Raw genomic sequence first — 19,850 nt, 5'->3', positions numbered from 1 at the left:
AACATTTTCACCTCAAGAACCCCACATTTAACCTGTATTTGTCCACGGACCCCCATCTGAAATTAATTTGTGCCCGGGACCCCCGTACCAGATTTGCCTTGATAAAAACCACATTAAATGTTTCAACAATATTTCACATTTTACACTTTATTTTCCACAAGATTGTTTTGAAAATAGCACATCTGTAAATGTATACACTAATACACTGCAGGTTTAAAGTGCGCATGGGCTTGCTTTCATAGAGTTGCTTGTTTCTCTCGCACAACCTGGCAACACTGCTTATAAAACACAAGGTGACGTTAAGATCAGTCCTACACTTTATCCACTGATCTGATCCTCCTGCTCCTCCACTGTACTGTCAATAACACAGGTAAAACATAGTCATATCTATTATGTATCTGTACATTCTGTGTTTTAATTATTATTATATATAAATTATTAAATATTAAATATTAATATGATTTATCCACTGATCTGATCCTCCTGCAGCTCCACTGTACTGTCAATAAAACGGGTACAAATATTAATATTTAATATTCAATATTGTGTTTTATATTGTCACCATGTGTGAAGTTGTCATGCTGTAATATTGTTCTATATGACAGGTTACTGAGTGAATTAATAATGACTGAGTGAATTAATAATGAATGAATGAAACGGCTCGGCCATTCAGTGAGACATGGATGATCCATGAAATATAACATTTGAAGATGTTTATTCATGGTGTTTTATGCATATTAAATGATCTGACATGCTGCATAAAGGACCTTTAAGGCTCAGAGGTTGACATGGTTTAGTTGTGGATGTCTGTGGGCCGTACGTGGGTTCGAGTCCAGGGGGATGACAGACAGACCCTAAAATGTCTGACTGCACGTCTGTCTACCGGGGCCTGTGTAGCTGCTGCAGCACCCTGTGCAGGGTGCTCTATGGGTGCTCTGTGGGTGCTCTGTGGGTGCTCAGGGTGCTCAGGGTGCTCTGTGGGTGCTCTATGGGTGCTCTATGGGTGCTTCAGCCTGCAGACACCCATTCACACACCCACAGGGTGCTCAGTGCGACATAAAGGCCGGTATAGGTGCATCAAACCCCGGGTCCTGCTCTGTCCCCTGCCCCCCCCCCCCCCGGCCCGGGGTTCAGGGACTCTGGACTCTCTGGGTCGTTGTTGACCTTCAAGTCCTTCTGTCTGCAGGGACTGACTGTGGTTAGCTTAGCAACTTAGCTTAGCAACATTAGCCTAGCCCTCCGTAGCTTCCCTATGAGGGCTAAGCTAAGGACTGTGACGCTGGTTAGCTTAGCAACTGTAGCCTACTTTAGCTTACTTTAGCTTAGCCCTGTGTAGCTTCCCTATGGAAAGCTATTCGGAGGCTAAGCTAAGTTGCTAAGCTAACCAGCCCCTGGCTGCTAAAAGAACCCGTCGGGAGAACTAGCTCAGGATCTTTGAGACTCGAACCAGAGCCTGTGTGTTGAGGAGGCCACAATAGAGCTCTTATTGTGAGCTCTTATTGTTCCACACTGCAGGTTCGTTGGTGACTTTAATTCATTAATCTGGGGGACATTTAAAAAAAAAAACCTTAATGAAGGAGTTTATTTGATGTTTAATTAGAACTTTAATGAGCTGGAGGAAAGGTTTAGCTGTGGGCTAACTGTTCACATGCTAAGTGTCCTCCAGGCTTCATAATGACGTCTTTAAGGAGGAGTGTCAGTGATCATGTATTTATTAATGTGTCGGTGATGATAATCATTAATGTGTGTATTGATGTGTTATAACATGAAACAGTTCAGTCAGTGTGTCTTCACACAGCAGCTATTCTTAGTCTCAGACTGTCTGTTAATTGGATTAAAGTCTCTCAGGGTTAATTGACCTGAAGGGACGAGACATGCTGTTGACCTCCATATTATTATTATTATTATTATTCATTTAGTGATGCGTTTTTTCATTGACAAATATTTGCATGTCTTTGGCCAGAAAAAATGCACTAAAAAACAGCAACCTTGGAGTGCAAACATGTGTGTGAAACCTGACTGAGTGCCTTGGTGTGTTTTTGGCTAAATGATTTCTGTTGCATTAACTTATCGTCAGTATTTTGTGCAAAGACAGTCTGAGTGACTCTTTAATTGAGTTATTGGTGGGTTTTTCATGCGGTAAAAGCTCTGTCTGCACTTCGACCCACAGACCGTGAAGGCATCTAAACTTGTAGTTGTGTTATGAAACATGCTGAACAGGAAAAGTACGGCTTGTTCCCATTCCTGTGGCAGGGCAGGGTCGTAGAGGGTCTTAGGACACTTCTTTTAACTGACTTTAAGTTTGTAAAGACCAGCATGGCCTTGTCCTTGTGGAGGGTTGGAGCTGGAATGAGCCTTGATGGATGTTTGCAGAGAATAAATCATTTGACCTGTGTGTTGTATTTAGAGACTCTGGTGACTGGGTTGCATGTCACACACACACACCCTTCAGCGCTGTGGTTGTAGTTCAGCTGTCACCTTGATGTGTGGTGCACAAGGTCTGCAGGCCTCGTTCATTGCACTTTGTTATGGAGATGTTGGTCAGAGCCATTGAGACCTGATGCCGATTCTACAAATGTCCTCTAAATCCCAACAGTTTTCTGAAAAAAACGTATGTTTCTATATCAGTGATGCACAAACTTTTTTTTTATGTCAAGGACCCCCAAAACTATATGTATTTGGCCGCCGACCCCCATCTCAAAATGTTTTGTTCCAGGGACCCCCCAGAAGTAAAGAATAGAGTTAAAAATGTTCGCTTTAAACAATATATTTTCAAAGATTTGCACACATTTTCACGATTTTTCAAAAAATAGCAGATCCAGAAGTTCATAGAGCTTGTATATCTGCTATTTTTGTATAGCCAAAGCGTAAAATAATGCTTTTTAGGTTAAATCAAGAAGTGACACAGATGCTTTAATAAATGGTGCATTTATATAGTGCTTTTTTCCCCCAAAACGCTTTACATAGATCGTGCATTACATTCACACACCGATGGAGGAGGAAATCATGCAAGGCACCAACTTGCTCATCGGGGGAGCAGCTAGGGGTTCAGCGTCTTGCTCAAGGACACTTCCACACTAACTCTGGGGGAACAGGGGATCGAACTGGGAACCTCACAGTTGCCGTCTGGCCGCTCTACCCCTGAGCCACTGCCGCCCCTTAATCAGATCTTTTCTTAATTCATCATTTATTTGAACCCAGAGGAGTCAACTTTTGGCTCTGTCTGCCACGAGTGGTTTTATCTCCCAAATCCACCAGTTATTTGTCTTGACTATTAATGCACTAGCCTCTGGGTTTGTAATAAACCTTCTGTACATGACTGGTAGATGAAGCCCTGGATACAATTAATGGTTTGATATCGGCAAGTATTATAAGACATTGTGACAGTGTAATGTTTACCAACGACTCACAAACAGCGTTTCATTAATTACACGTTTATTTTTACTATCCTTGTCACAGTCCACACACACACACACACACACACACACACACACAGAGACAGACACACAGACACACAGACACACACACACACACACAGTGGATAAAATAATCCTCTGAAATGTAAAATCATGTTCTCTATGTTTTTCTCTCTCAGGTTCCAGCCATGTACGCCTGCGCCAAGTTCCTCACCTCTCCTGCTGTGGTACGTAGCTGTGTCACTGTTTAGAAATGTCGCTTTAGGCCCGGTCCGCCGGCGTAGCGGTCCAGGCACCTATAGGCTCAATGTGGCCTGACAGCGCGTCGCGGGTTCGACTCCCGATCGCGACGGCCTTTGCCACATGTCACTCCTCTTCTCTCTCTCTCTCTCTCTCTCTCTCTCCATTTCCTGTCGGCCTACTATCCTGTCAAATAAGACATAAAAAAACCCCCCAAAAAATAGATGTCATCTTAAACACTGTCTTTATCAATAAAACAGAAACAGAAAAACCGGTGAGCTCCCATTCATAAGAATTCAACACAAAAACCTTCCAGTTGATGCTGTCTAAAGTCAGTGTCAATATTATTTTGAAGCCTAGCTGAAGGGGGAAAAAAGCGCAGATCTACAAGCTCACAACGCGCTGTGAGCTTGTACATCAGAGATATGGTGTAGAGTTAAATGCTAGCAGACCTGGCACATGGGTGGTGGTGGTTGACCACTCCACACATGGTGTTCCTGTTGTCATTATAGGTGAAACATTTTCAAAAGACCCATCTACAAGCTCCAGAGGACATGCCTCATTCTGCATCCTGTCCAAACATAATGAACAGAAGTTTTATCAGGTGTGAATAATCCATGGTTACTGTCCAAATCAGTCTAACCAGATGTCATATTACATGTTATTTATTCCATTTGACATGCATGACTATTGGACACATGCATGACTATTGGACACATGCATGACTATTGGACACATGCATGACTATTGGACACATGCATGACTATTGGACACAGACGCACCTGTTTTGGGGAACCCATGATACTGGGGACCGTATACAAATTATAGTTCCTGCAGTTTCACAACCGCAAGCTCACACTGCATTTCTATGACCCTAGTTGATGCCTTGTTCAGTAATGCAGTGCTATGTCCTACATGTTGTGGAAGACATTAAGACACAAGCTCATAGCGCACGCGCTACGTGCTTGTAGATCAGCTATTTTTGAATAGCCAAAGTATTAAATGTGGATTAAGTGGTTAAAATGATTGTGACGCTATAGTAATTAATTTGGCTGGGGACCCCCATGTACACCCCATGGATCCCTGGGGGTCCCCGGACCCCACTTTGAGAACCAATGCTCTGGCAAATAAGTACAGTACGTACCTGACGTCCTGCTTCACCTGTATTCTCATTGACTGGCCTGACGTTTTCCTTCCAAAAGTCCTCTTTAGTGTTGATTCCATAGAAGAGAACGTCACATCCATGGATACAGATGATGATAATTGTCAGTTTTCTGCATCCAGACACTCTGTATTTAATAACTTGATGGATCACACTCCATGGAGATGAACCATGTTGTTCTTTCTCATTATATTATATATATATTAATCTATGTTCAAAGTCAGAAATACAATCTGCAGTGCTAACAAAAAAAAACTGTCCTTGGAAATACAAGTGACATTGAATAATTATGCATCACAGGCGCTTTGCACTTCCTAGATATGAAGTAAACTTCCCTCACGCAACGCATCTGTGTAACCACTTAAAACATTATTATATACTTTGGCTATTCAAAAATGGCAGATATACAAGCTCATAGTGCGGTACTCTGTGCCGCACTATGAGCTTCTGTCTCTCTCTCACTCACTCACTCACTCACTCACTCACACCATATTTTGGTGTCGGCGGCCAAAATGTTGGATGTTCCTTGACAAACGTTTGAGAACCACTGATATAGCACCATGGATGTTTTCTAAAAACCTATTGACATTTGTAGACTTGGCCTCAGGTTTTAATGTGTTATTAAAGAACATTAAACACCTTAAGATCGTTGTGTTTAGTTTCAATGGAAGACCATGTGGTTAAGTGTTACTGTAATGTAAAGACGCCTCAACCAATCACATTTAAGTTCTACTGATTGAAGCAAGTTGACATGGTTGTGAGTTTTTAAAGGTTGTACTGACGTTGTGTGTGTTTGTGTGTGTGTTTGTCTTTGTGTGTGTGTGTGTGTGTGTGTGTGTGTGTGTGTAGCTCCGTGGGGGGTCCAGAGTTCTCGCCCGCCCCGTCTCAGTCTCCGTCTTCAACAGACCTGAAACCACAGTGGAGTCGCAGGTTAGTGTCTGTCTGTCTGTCTCTCTGTGTGGAGAGACAGGTGTCTGTCTCTCTGTGTGGGGAGACGGGTGTCTGTCTCTCTGTGTGGTGAGACGGGTACCTGTCTCTCTCTGTGTGGAGAGACGGGTGTCTGTGTCTCTCTGTGTGGAGAGACGGGTGTCTGTCTCTCTGTGTGGAGAGACGGGTGTCTGTCTCTCTGTGTGGAGAGACGGGTGTCTGTCTCTCTGTGTGGGGAGACGGGTGTCTGTCTCTCTGTGTGGAGAGACGGGTGTCTGTCTCTCTGTGTGGAGAGACGGGTGTCTGTCTCTCTGTGTGGAGAGACGGGTGTCTGTCTCTCTGTGTGGAGAGACGGGTGTCTGTCTCTCTCTGTGTGGAGAGACGGGTGTCTGTCTCTCTGTGTGGAGAGACGGGTGTCTGTCTCTCTGTGTGGAGAGACGGGTGTCTGTCTCTCTGTGTGGGGAGACGGGTGTCTGTCTCTCTGTGTGGAGAGACGGGTGTCTGTCTCTCTGTGTGGAGAGACGGGTGTCTGTCTCTCTGTGTGGAGAGACGGGTGTCTGTCTCTCTCTGTGTGGTGAGACGGGTACCTGTCTCTCTCTGTGTGGAGAGACGGGTGTCTGTGTCTCTCTGTGTGGAGAGACGGGTGTCTGTCTCTCTCTGTGTGGTGAGACGGGTACCTGTCTCTCTCTGTGTGGAGAGACGGGTGTCTGTGTCTCTCTGTGTGGAGAGACGGGTGTCTGTCTCTCTGTGTGGAGAGACGGGTGTCTGTCTCTCTGTGTGGAGAGACGGGTGTCTGTCTCTCTGTGTGGGGAGACGGGTGTCTGTCTCTCTGTGTGGAGAGACGGGTGTCTGTCTCTCTGTGTGGAGAGACGGGTGTCTGTCTCTCTGTGTGGAGAGACGGGTGTCTGTCTCTCTGTGTGGAGAGACGGGTGTCTGTCTCTCTGTGTGGAGAGACGGGTGTCTGTCTCTCTGTGTGGAGAGACGGGTGTCTGTCTCTCTGTGTGGAGAGACGGGTGTCTGTCTCTCTGTGTGGAGAGACGGGTGTCTGTCTCTCTGTGTGGAGAGACGGGTGTCTGTCTCTCTGTGTGGAGAGACGGGTGTCTGTCTCTCTGTGTGGAGAGACGGGTGTCTGTCTCTCTCTCTGTGTGGAGAGACGGGTGTCTGTCTCTCTGTGTGGAGAGACGGGTGTCTGTCTCTCTGTGTGGAGAGACGGGTGTCTGTCTCTCTGTGTGGGGAGACGGGTGTCTGTCTCTCTCTCTGTGTGGAGAGACGGGTGTCTGTCTCTCTCTCTGTGTGGAGAGACGGGTGTCTGTCTCTCTGTGTGGAGAGACGGGTGTCTGTCTCTCTGTGTGGGGAGACGGGTGTCTGTCTCTCTGTGTGGAGAGACGGGTGTCTGTCTCTCTGTGTGGGGAGACGGGTGTCTGTCTCTCTCTCTGTGTGGAGAGACGGGTGTCTGTCTCTCTCTCTGTGTGGAGAGACGGGTGTCTGTCTCTCTGTGTGGAGAGACGGGTGTCTGTCTCTCTGTGTGGAGAGACGGGTGTCTGTCTCTCTCTCTGTGTGGAGAGACGGGTGTCTGTCTCTCTGTGTGGAGAGACGGGTGTCTGTCTCTCTCTCTGTGTGGAGAGACGGGTGTCTGTCTCTCTGTGTGGAGAGACGGGTGTCTGTCTCTCTGTGTGGGGAGACGGGTGTCTGTCTCTCTGTGTGGAGAGACGGGTGTCTGTCTCTCTGTGTGGAGAGACGGGTGTCTGTCTCTCTCTCTGTGTGGAGAGACGGGTGTCTGTCTCTCTCTGTGTGGAGAGACGGGTGTCTGTCTCTCTGTGTGGAGAGACGGGTGTCTGTCTCTCTGTGTGGAGAGACGGGTGTCTGTCTCTCTGTGTGGGGAGACGGGTGTCTGTCTCTCTCTCTGTGTGGAGAGACGGGTGTCTGTCTCTCTCTCTGTGTGGAGAGACGGGTGTCTGTCTCTCTGTGTGGAGAGACGGGTGTCTGTCTCTCTGTGTGGAGAGACGGGTGTCTGTCTCTCTGTGTGGGGAGACGGGTGTCTGTCTCTCTGTGTGGAGAGACGGGTGTCTGTCTCTCTGTGTGGAGAGACGGGTGTCTGTCTCTCTGTGTGGGGAGACGGGTGTCTGTCTCTCTGTGTGGAGAGACGGGTGTCTGTCTCTCTGTGTGGAGAGACGGGTGTCTGTCTCTCTCTGTGTGGAGAGACGGGTGTCTGTCTCTCTCTGTGTGGAGAGACGGGTGTCTGTCTCTCTGTGTGTGGAGAGACGGGTGTCTGTCTCTCTGTGTGGGGAGACGGGTGTCTGTCTCTCTGTGTGGGGAGAGACAGGTGTCTGTCTCTCTCTGTGTGGGGAGACGGGTGTCAGCCAAGACTTTTCTCTGCAAACAGAACGTTTTAAAATAAATCAGGAGGTTCAGCAGAACCTGCAGTTTTCTGTGAGTTTTCAGAAAGCCGATCCTTTCCCAGATGAGCTGTGAGATCTGATGGTTCATAACATCATACAAGATCAGAAATGTGTTTAATGGCCCTAAACCATTCAAAGCCTTTAAGACCAACAGTAGAGTTTTAAATCCCCATTTCTACAGAATGGCCTTTTTAACTCCCTGAGATAAATGTTGTTCTCTGACACACAGGGAGCCAGTGTAAGGATTGAAGAACTGTGTTATATATGATATCAGTTGGGGCCGTCACAGTTACACATTTAAGTTGACAATTAATTGTCTCTCAACTAATTGCGATTAACGATTTAATTGGTGCTTCTGACGTTGAAAGTTATTGGAACATTATGAATACAATTTTAAATTCTGTTTGGCGTTTAGCCTTCGTAAACAGAAGTTGCACAGGGCAGACATGACAAATAACACATTTTAATTGCTGCGTAATGCATAATAGTCATAACAGTTTCTATGTACATTTTTTTTAAAGGAATAGTGGAAATTGCCAATCTACAAGCTCACAGCGCTTTGTGAGCTTGTAGATCGTCTATTTCCCACCATTTCTTTTTAACAGATATTATACTTCATTACACTTAAAAAAAAATAAACATTAATAGTGGAAATGGCAGATCTATAAGCTCAAAACGCATAGAGACGTGGCTTGAGCTTATAGATCTGCTATTTCCACTATTTTTACATTTTTAGAAAATATAACTTTTTATAATGCAAAAATAATTGCGATTAGGCCATTATGTAATAATCATGACAGGCCTAATATCAGTAAGGAGTAGAGCAGCAGCGTTCTGAATGACCTGCTGTTGTTTGAACACTATTAATCAGTGTTGTCTCCTAACAGTCTGAACATTATTCATGTTGTCTCCTAACAGTCTGAACATTATTAATTAGTGTTGTCTCCTAACAGTCTGAACATTATTAATTAGTGTTGTCTCCTAACAGTCTGAACACTATTAATCAGTGTTGTCTCCTAACAGTCTGAACATTATTCATGTTGTCTCCTAACAGTCTGAACATCATTATTAATTAGTGTTGTCTCCTAACAGGCGTTGCTTCCAGTCAGTCAGTCCATGGTGCTGAGTCGTTCCCTCCAGACCAGCGCCCCCTGCAGGGACATTGACACAGCAGCCAAGTTCATCGGGGCCGGGGCGGCTACAGTGGGCGTGGCCGGGTCTGGAGCCGGGATCGGAACAGTGTTCGGAAGTCTCATTATCGGCTATGCCAGGTACTCACTCACTCACTCACTCACTCACTCACTCATTAATAATAGTGTGGACAGTCAGTCCTAAAGATCACATTTCATTTCTCTGATTTGAACAGAAGGCATTTCCCTGCAGTGTGAATAATAATGCATTTTATTTATAAAGCACTTTATATTCTTGTAGATCTCAGAGTGCTACACGGGTTTAAAAGCAAGGGTTTAAAACAGCATATTAGGAAACCAAAACAATTACATATGACCCAACTAGACTGAAAGGTAAAATTAAAAGAAAAGGCCTAAGAAAACACTTTGATAAAAAGGTAGGTTTTAGTATATATTTTAAAAGTATCAGTGGACTGTGGGGCTCTCAGATGTTGGGGGAGTGCGTGCCTAGATAATGATAATGGATGCTTTTATAAAGCACAGTGGCGGAACAACTGAAAGCCGAATTGCCTCGAATGTATTTGCAGTTCCATGTAAGCTGGTGAATCTCTGGGAAAGAGAGGCGGAGAGGCGGAGCACGCAAAGTGCGTCTAATTCTAATAAAATAAAGGTCCATGTGATCTGACGGCCCGGGGCCCCCGGAGTCCCGGCCCGTAGGCGGACGCCTACCTGTCCTACCCGGACGCTCCGCCTCTGATAAAGCACATTTCCAGACATGGTCACAAAGTGCTTTACAGAGCAGGATAAAAGAAACCACATGATAAAACATTGGAGATAAACTACTATAGATAAACTACTATAGATAAACTACTATAGATAAACTACTATAGATAAACTACTATAGACGATCAGAGAAAAAAATGTACATTAAACCCATACAGATGCATTCAAATAAAACTAAAGTGGCAAGAAAAATGTAAGAAAAGGCCTGAGCAGAGAAGAGTTTTAAAAGATGACATTGATTTTGCACATCTTGGGTCATAAGTATAAATGTTAAAATGAATTCTAAAATGAAGGGGTAAACAGTGAAGAGCAGCTAAGATGGGGGTGATAAGGTCACGTTTCTTAGAGTTGGTTAAAAGTCTAGCAGCTGAGTTCTGTACTAATTGGAGACGGGATATTTCTTTTTTACAGAGGCCGGAATAGATGGGAATTACAATAGTCTAAAGGAGAGGAAATAAAAGCATGAATTACCTTTTCTACATGTGCAGGTGACGGGAAGCTTTTGATTCTAGCTATATTCCTTAGCTGTAAAGTAGCATGTTTGAACAGGAGTGTAAAAGAAGAGAGATCTTGTATTGCGTCCTGAAGGTGGTGTGGCGACAGTGAAGTGAACAGAGGATGGGTGTAATAATAATAATATGGTCGTATTTTCACACTGATCAGGATCCTAGCAGTGCTGTTTTGAATGTCTTGGATCCTCTGGAGGCTCTTGCTAGGGATCCTGGAGCCAGTTGCACCACCTCACACTAAGTTCAAACTTAGCCTAGTTATGGCTTAAATGGCTTTTAAAAGCCATTTAACCCATTTAGCCGGGAAAGTATCTCTGTCATTTTAGATTTCTTTGGCTATTCAAAAATGGCAGGTATACAAGCTTGTAGATCTGCTTTTTTTTTAAATGTGATTTTTTTTGTGTGTGCAAATCTTTAAATATATATATTAAACAATATATTATATATATATATATATTTAAAGATTTGCACACATTTTCACGATTTTTCAAAAAAATAGCAGATCTACAAGCTCATAGCACGGCACTCGGTGCCGTGCTATGAGCTTGTAGATCTGCTATTTTTGAATAAGCAAAGAAATCTAAAGTCCCCAGATTGACTGGATTAAGCTATAACTAGGCCAAGTTTGAATTTAGTGTGAGGTGATGCAACTGGCTCCAGATGAGTATTGTATTGCAGTAATCCAGCCTGGAGGACACAAAGGCGTGGAGGGGTTTCTCAGCCAAACCAATAGGTTCTGTTCATAACTCTACTTCTCTTTTCCACAATGTTGCGTAAACATTTTTGTCATCGTTTAATTTGATCAGCCCAGCAGCAGATTTGAACAGGAAACGCATGTGAAGGTGTTGTGTGTTTCCTGTCAAATGAAACGATGAGAATCTGGAACAGGAAATGTTTAAGCCCCTTTCTTCTGGTAAAGAGAACTACAGTTATCATGCACAGAGTCATTGTGTTGGATAGACTGGATGGATGCTGGATGCACCTCCAGACCCCTCAAACTGTTCTCTAACGTTCTGCTAGCATGTCATTGCATGGGTCTGGACTGGCCTTTAGCCTCGGCAGTGGGTGGGCAGGTATTTGGCCCCTGTGCCACCCATGTGCCACCCATGTGTCCAGGTAATCATAGATCTACCACCACTTACTTTCAGAGCACACATTCATGTAGTACAGTATGGTGTATTGTGGGTAATTGTGTAATGGTATGAATGTGTTTTGCCAACATGGTGTATTCTAGTGTCCTCTCTCCCTCATCTAGTCTGTCTAGATGTTGGTTGAGGTGGAATACTTGGTCTTTGATTGAATACTTTATTAGGTAAACTGCCAGCATGGAGGTACAGTAAGTCATTTAGGATAAAGGGATGACACACACAACAGTCCTGGGGACTTTCCATTGTGGTCCTGAACGAAAAAGTGAATGTGGGTGATATTTCGTGTTTTGCTGTGATTACATGACGGATCAACCTTTTCCTAAATGTAGCCAATTGGCAAAGAGGTAACATTTGAACAGATTATTTTTGACTGGGTCCAATAATTGCACTTGGCTTCATGTGACCAGTTTACTGTCTGAAATGTCTACTATTATGGAACTAACAAGTAAAATAAATGTCTACTATTATGGAACTAAACTAGTAAAATAAATGTCTACTATTATGGAACTAAACTAGTAAAAGAAATGTCTACTATTATGGAACTAAACTAGTAAAAGAAATGTCTACTATTATGGAACTAAACTAGTAAAAGAAATGTCTACTATTATGGAACTAAACTAGTAAAAGAAATGTCTACTATTATGGAACTAAACTAGTAAAATAAATGTCTACTATTATGGAACTAAACTAGTAAAATAAATGTCTACTATTATGGAACTAAACTAGTAAAATAAATGTCTACTATTATGGAACTGAACTAGTAAAAGAAATGTCTACTATTATGGAACTAAACTAGTAAAAGAAATGTCTACTATTATGGAACTAAACTAGTAAAAGAAATGTCTACTATTATGGAACTAAACTAGTAAAAGAAATGTCTACTATTATGGAACTAAACTAGTAAAAGAAATGTCTACTATTATGGAACTAAACTAGTAAAAGAAATGTCTACTATTATGGAACTAAACTAGTAAAATAAATGTCTACTATTATGGAACTAAACTAGTAAAATAAATGTCTACTATTATGGAACTAAACTAGTAAAATAAATGTCTACTATTATGGAACTAAACTAGTAAAATAAATGTCTACTATTATGGAACTGAACTAGTAAAAGAAATGTCTACTATTATGGAACTAAACTAGTAAAAGAAATGTCTACTATTATGGAACTAAACTAGTAAAATAAATGTCTACTATTATGGAACTGAACTAGTAAAATAAATGTCTACTATTATGGAACTAAACTAGTAAAAGAAATGTCTACTATTATGGAACTAAACTAGTAAAAGAAATGTCTACTATTATGGAACTAAACTAGTAAAAGAAATGTCTACTATTATGGAACTAAACTAGTAAAAGAAATGTCTACTATTATGGAACTAAACAAGTAAAAGAAATGTCTACTATTATGGAACTAAACAAGTAAAAGAAATGTCTACTATTATGGAACTAAACAAGTAAAAGAAATGTCTACTATTATGGAACTAAACTAGTAAAAGAAATGTCTACTATTATGGAACTAAACCAGTAAAAGAAATGTCTACTATTATGGAACTAAACCAGTAAAAGAAATGTCTACTATTATGGAACTAAACTAGTAAAAGAAATGTCTACTATTATGGAACTAAACTAGTAAAAGAAATGTCTACTATTATGGAACTAAACTAGTAAAAGAAATGTCTACTATTATGGAACTAAACTAGTAAAAGAAATGTCTACTATTATGGAACTAAACTAGTAAAATAAATGTCTACTATTATGGAACTAAACTAGTAAAAGAAATGTCTACTATTATGGAACTAAACTAGTAAAAGAAATGTCTACTATTATGGAACTAAACTAGTAAAAGAAATGTCTACTATTATGGAACTAAACTAGTAAAATAAATGTCTACTATTATGGAACTAAACTAGTAAAAGAAATGTCTACTATTATGGAACTAAACTAGTAAAAGAAATGTCTACTATTATGGAACTAAACTAGTAAAAGAAATGTCTATTATGGAACTAAACTAGTAAAAGAAATGTCTACTATTATGGAACTAAACTAGTAAAAGAAGCCTTTCTGTGCAGAGGGTACATTTTGAGCTTCATGCAATACCTGTCGTCCACCAGTAGATGTCCTCCTTGACCACAGGATGTACATGTCAACAGAAGTGCTCTTCTATTACAGATGTTACAACCACTGCAGTTTTTATAGTGTTCACAAACACTGGCCCATGACACACTTTTTGTAGTTATCAAAATGAATGTTTTATTATTGGTTTCCTACATTTAGTTTTTAATATTATTTCAAAAGATATTTTTAAAAAATATCACAATTCTACATAAATTAAAACAAATTCAAGCATTTTTCTAAATAATTACAAACGCATCAAAAAGAGAATCTAAGGAATTCCATAAATTAGGGAAAAATATTAGAAAACCTAAGAAGTAATATAAATGACACATCTACAAGCTCACGATTGGTTGTGAGCTTATAGATCTAGGCTATTTTCACTAGTTTGGCTCATAAAATGTCTCTTTTGTGACTGGAGCTAAACAGTACGGGAAGCACTGTTGTATATTCTGTAATGCTGGGGTCTTCAACAGGGAGTTCGAGACCCCCCCCCCCCCCCCCCCCCCCCTAGGGTCCATCTGCTTATTTAATCTGCATGTCTCTGCTACACATGGCACTCAGTTGTGGTGCTAATTTCGTCGACTACATTTATGACACAAAATGTTCGACCACCTTTTTTTTCACTGATAAACTCAATCAAAACTAAGCTATGATGACTAAAACTATTGACAATTTAGTCAACAAATAAAAACTAGACTAAAATGTTAATGGAGGGACTAGTAGAGAAGAGATCCAGTGTCATTTTATGTTTGTTGCGCTCAGGTGTGGCGCTCTGAAAATAGCAGATCTACAAGCTCACAACGCGTCGCGCGCTGCGACGCGTTGTGAGCTTGTAGATCTGCTATTTTCAGCATGCAACCAAGTGTAAAATCAGCCATTAAGACGCCATCAAGGCACCGCCAAAATACATTTTAGTCGACAAAATCAACTGTAGATTTAGTCGACTAAAATCAAATGATATTTAGTCCACTAAAACTTTTCAGATGATGAAAATATGACTAAAACGGCATGTAATTTAATTCAAGACTATGACTAAACTAAATCAAAATTAACACCGCTCAATACATTAACCCCCCCCCACCCCCCTCCCACATGAACTGTTTACTGTACATATGTTTGTCTTTTTGATTACTAACTGTTTAGATGATGTTTTACATAGTATTGTATATTTGACTGTCATTAAATATTTCAATGAATTGAGTACAAAGGACCTGAATGGAAACAAGCCATACGGCTTTCTTGGGTTTAAAGTCCTCTTAACAGACCTTGTATTGAACTGTACTTTCCTGGGCTTTTTTTTTGCAAACGGCTAATAAAGTATTCATTCAATTGACACACTTCTCTCTCTCTCTCTCTCTCTCTCTCTCTCTCTCTTGTGTTGTATTGTCTCTCCACCAGGAACCCCTCCCTCAAACAGCAGCTCTTCTCTTACGCCATCCTGGGCTTTGCCCTCTCAGAGGCCATGGGGCTCTTCTGTCTGATGGTGGCCTTCCTCATCCTGTTCGCCATGTAACCAACAACACCACCACCATCTATCTATCTATTATCTACACCTTCTGTCTGTCTCTCTCTCCTTCCTTCTGGAGAGGGGAGGAGGGGGGAGGGGGTCAGAATGGGGGAACTGTCAACGAGCTAATAATTACCAGGCCATTCCAGTTAAAACAGATCAAAGGAATTATTGTATAAAAAAAGAAAAAGCTGAGCCTAAACAGCATCTTCAACCTTACAGACCACACAGTACGTTCTCTGATGTTCCTGCTCTTCATTTTGTTCTTCTTTGTTGTTTTTCAGTCCAGTTTTATGTTTAAGAATAAGAAACCTCCCTTTTCAGTTTTCTGTCTGAAATAATAAACGGTTGGATAACTAAATTGTTTTGTCTTAGTTTGGGTTTTGTCTGTGACTGTGGCATGGATTAAAGTTCTCCGTCGTGGCGACGGATTTCCGTCGTGAGGATTCCTTAGGGACTATTTATGAGATCAGTGCTGATATGCAAAGAAGGGGTGGGGGGGGGTTTATGTACAGCGATGGCCGCGGTGTGAATGACATGACCGAAGTCGTCAAAACTCACTCAGCATATATAGGCCTACTTGCTTGTCAAAATGATCTCCAAACCACAAAGCCTCCATCCTCCCCAGTGATCTATCATAAAGATCAGCTGCGCCATGACGAGCTGAATGTAACTTGTCACCCCGGTGGGCGTGTTAGCCTCAGCTATACTTGTGTGCCGGCGTCGTGCGCAGTAGATAGCAGATCTACAAGCTCGCAACGCATCACGAATAGGACGCGTTGTGAGCTTGTAGATCTGTTATTTACCGCATGCAACACCAGTGTGCAATTAAGTATGTTGTGCTCCGTTCCCCCTCATTAATTTATGACTTAAAGTAGCACAGATTTACCACTGAAGTTATGGAAGGTTTCCAAAAGATGAAATCCCAGGAATAATGGAAGACGATAGCGTTTTAAATCAAAAGTGGATTACGCTACGTAACAGGTAGGATCTAATTATTTGTTGACAGGGAAGACCAGCAGTAATTGTCAATAAACCTATGCAGCGAGCGAGCATCCACTGGGAATGCGCTGGTCGGACGGTTAAAATGCTTTGTAACGTGCGCACTGCGCAGGATGCATGATACCCGGTCAGACTTGTATCAGAGGAACGCGTTGTGCACTTCCATAAAGCTCTAATATTTGTGCTACAACTGGTTCCAGAAACGGGCGGACGCACCTTTCGAATGACACCGTTTTATTTTATTTCTCCTCGCCGCGGGGGTGGGGGCTGGTGGGTTGAGCACCCAACGGCAAAATCATAAATTAGCGCCCCTTTCATCCGTTTTATGTCGATTCATTGTTGTTTGTTTGTTTATACATATTATTTCTATTAAGGTAGGGTAAGCGATTTTCTTTGGTTAAAATAAGTGTTAAATAGCATATATTCTGATAATACTCATTGATATAGTGTTTGTTCAGTAACAGGAGTCTCCGTGTCTGTCCAGCTCTTTATTTAACAGAAACAGCATTTTCTGGTCAGGATACCAATTTTATCCAATCAGAATAAAGAACACAGACAGGATACAGATTAAAGTTTAATTGGAAGTGATGACACTAAGAAATGAGCAGACACACAATTGGAACTAGTACACTATACACTATGAAGCTGATAAATGGGTACTTTCTCCTGGTTGGCTGAGATTTTGTCACCTACCTGAAAATGTATTTTGTGTTTATTAAAGAGCTGGAGAGACATGGAGACTCCTGTTACTGAACACTCTATAGTAATGATTAACTATCACAATATAGAGCTATTTAACACTGTTACTGAACAAACACACTATAGTAATGATTACTATCACAATATAGAGCTATGTAACACTGTTACTGAACAAACACTCTATAGTAATGATTACTATCACAATATAGAGCTATTTAACACTGTTACTGAACAAACACTATAGTAATGATTAACTATCACAATATAGAGCTATTTAACACTGTTACTGAACAAACACTCTATAGTAATGATTACTATCACAATATAGAGCTATTTAACACTGTTACTGAACAAACACTATAGTAATGATTAACTATCACAATATAGAGCTATTTAACACTGTTACTGAACAAACACTCTATAGCAATGATAACTATCACAATATAGAGACATTTAACACTGTTACTGAACAAACACTATAGTAATGATTACTATCACAATATAGAGCTATTTAACACTGTTACTGAACAAACACTATATAGCAATGATTAACTATCACAATATAGAGACATTTAACACTGTTACTGAACAAACACTATATAGCAATGATTAACTATCACAATATAGAGCTATTTAACACTGTTACTGAACAAACACTCTATAGCAATGATTACTATCAGAATATAGAGCTTTAACCTTTTAACAAAAAGCTTTTTGTTTTAACCCCAAAATATCACTTACCCTACCATTAATATGTTCAATTCAAATTAGTGTGTATTTCCAGACATTTGCACACAATGCTTAGTAAACTTGACCTTCGGCTGTAGATCTAACATTTTTGATAAATGGAGGGATGCTAGGGGGGTGGGTGTAGTTTACGTACAAATGCATTTAGTTATACTTATGTTAACTTAATGAACTTAAATACAAATACATCGGACATAAAAAAGACAATAGAATGTTAATACTAGTCATTAAGCTACTAGTATAGACTGAAGTAATTAAAGCGGGTCATGCGCCCGGGCCGCCAGTTGCCCATGTATGCTGTAGTGTGATCAAGTAGTAGGACACTAATTTTCCCCAAAAAGTTGAAATATGGAACTTATAGGATTCTGCCTGACAGCAAAGGTATACAATATAGATCGACCTCGACCTAGCCTTGACCGCCATGCAGTCCTATGCAAAGGTTAAATGTTAGACAGATGCCAGGTTCATTGTTTACCTGTTATCCTATAGTTTCAATGCGCAGATCATTTTATTTTTATATTGTTTAGACTGATGCTAGGTTAATTTTTTACCTTTGATCCTAGTTTACTGAGACACTACACTGTCTCTGTATTCTATGATCCTATAGTTTACTGAGACACTACACTGTCTCTGTATTCTATGATCCTATAGTTTACTGAGACACTACACTGTCTCTGTATTCTATGATCCTATAGTTTACTGAGACACTACACTGTCTCTGTATTCTATGATCCTATAGTTTACTGAGACACTACACTGTCTCTGTATTCTATGATCCTATAGTTTACTGAGACACTACACTGTGTCTCTGTATTCTATGATCCTATAGTTTACTGAGACACTACACTGTGTCTCTGTATTCTATGATCCTATAGTTTACTGAGACACTACACTGTCTCTCTGTATTCTATGATCCTATAGTTTACTGAGACACTACACTGTGTCTCTGTATTCTATGATCCTATAGTTTACTGAGACACTACACTGTGTCTCTGTATTCTATGATCCTATAGTTTACTGAGACACTACACTGTGTCTCTGTATTCTATGATCCTATAGTTTACTGAGACACTACACTGTCTCTCTGTATTCTATGATCCTATAGTTTACTGAGACGCTACACTGTCTCTGTATTCTATGATCCTATAGTTTACTGAGACACTACACTGTCTCTGTATTCTATGATCCTATAGTTTACTGAGACACTACACTGTCTCTGTATTCTATGATCCTATAGTTTACTGAGACACTACACTGTCTCTGTATTCTATGATCCTATAGTTTACTGAGACACTACACTGTGTCTCTGTATTCTATGATCCTATAGTTTACTGAGACACTACACTGTGTCTCTGTATTCTATGATCCTATAGTTTACTGAGACACTACACTGTCTCTCTGTATTCTATGATCCTATAGTTTACTGAGACACTACACTGTGTCTCTGTATTCTATGATCCTATAGTTTACTGAGACACTACACTGTGTCTCTGTATTCTATGATCCTATAGTTTACTGAGACACTACACTGTGTCTCTGTATTCTATGATCCTATAGTTTACTGAGACACTACACTGTCTCTCTGTATTCTATGATCCTATAGTTTACTGAGACGCTACACTGTCTCTGTATTCTATGATCCTATAGTTTACTGAGACGCTACACTGTCTCTGTATTCTATGATCCTATAGTTTACTGAGACACTACACTGTCTCTGTATTCTATGATCCTATAGTTTACTGAGACACTACACTGTCTCTCTGTATTCTATGATCCTATAGTTTACTGAGACACTACACTGTCTCTGTATTCTATGATCCTATAGTTTACTGAGACACTACACTGTCTCTCTGTATTCTATGATCCTATAGTTTACTGAGACACTACACTGTCTCTCTGTATTCTATGATCCTATAGTTTACTGAGACACTACATTGTCTCTCTGTATTCTATGATCCTATAGTTTACTGAGACACTACACTGTCTCTGTATTCTATGATCCTATAGTTTACTGAGACACTACACTGTCTCTGTATTCTATGATCCTATAGTTTACTGAG

At 40.9% G+C, this 19,850-nt stretch overlaps 1 protein-coding gene across 2 annotated transcripts; it reads left to right on the top strand.

The window, feature by feature from the left end:
- The first annotated feature begins 265 nt into the window (after positions 1-265).
- Positions 266-15,703, top strand: atp5mc1 (ATP synthase membrane subunit c locus 1). Of its 2 annotated transcripts, none has more exons than XM_080447473.1 (5): positions 266-370; positions 3,596-3,643; positions 5,668-5,748; positions 9,237-9,415; positions 15,234-15,703. In XM_080447473.1, exons 2-5 carry the CDS (start codon positions 3,605-3,607, stop codon positions 15,346-15,348), a joined length of 414 nt encoding a protein of 137 aa, XP_080303599.1. In that variant the 5' UTR covers positions 266-370; positions 3,596-3,604; the 3' UTR covers positions 15,349-15,703. The 2 variants fall into 2 exon arrangements, with proteins under 2 accessions (XP_080303599.1, XP_080303598.1); XM_080447472.1 differs by lacking the exon at positions 266-370 and adding an exon at positions 462-514.
- Positions 15,704-19,850: the final 4,147 nt, after the last annotated feature.

This window comes from Gymnoscopelus braueri (genome assembly GCF_963280865.1).
Source record: "Gymnoscopelus braueri genome assembly, chromosome: 13".
NCBI lineage: Eukaryota > Metazoa > Chordata > Actinopteri > Myctophiformes > Myctophidae > Gymnoscopelus > Gymnoscopelus braueri.
This window is presented reverse-complemented; position numbering and strand designations above follow the sequence as displayed.

Coding starts and splice junctions, on each gene's coding strand:
- atp5mc1 (XM_080447473.1), top strand. CDS start 3,605: ATGTACGCCTGCGCCAAGTTCCTCACCTCTCCTGCTGTG. Junction 3,644..5,667: donor TCCTCACCTCTCCTGCTGTG/GTACGTAGCTGT, acceptor GTGTGTGTGTAG/CTCCGTGGGGGGTCCAGAGT. Junction 9,416..15,233: donor CTCATTATCGGCTATGCCAG/GTACTCACTCAC, acceptor TCTCTCCACCAG/GAACCCCTCCCTCAAACAGC.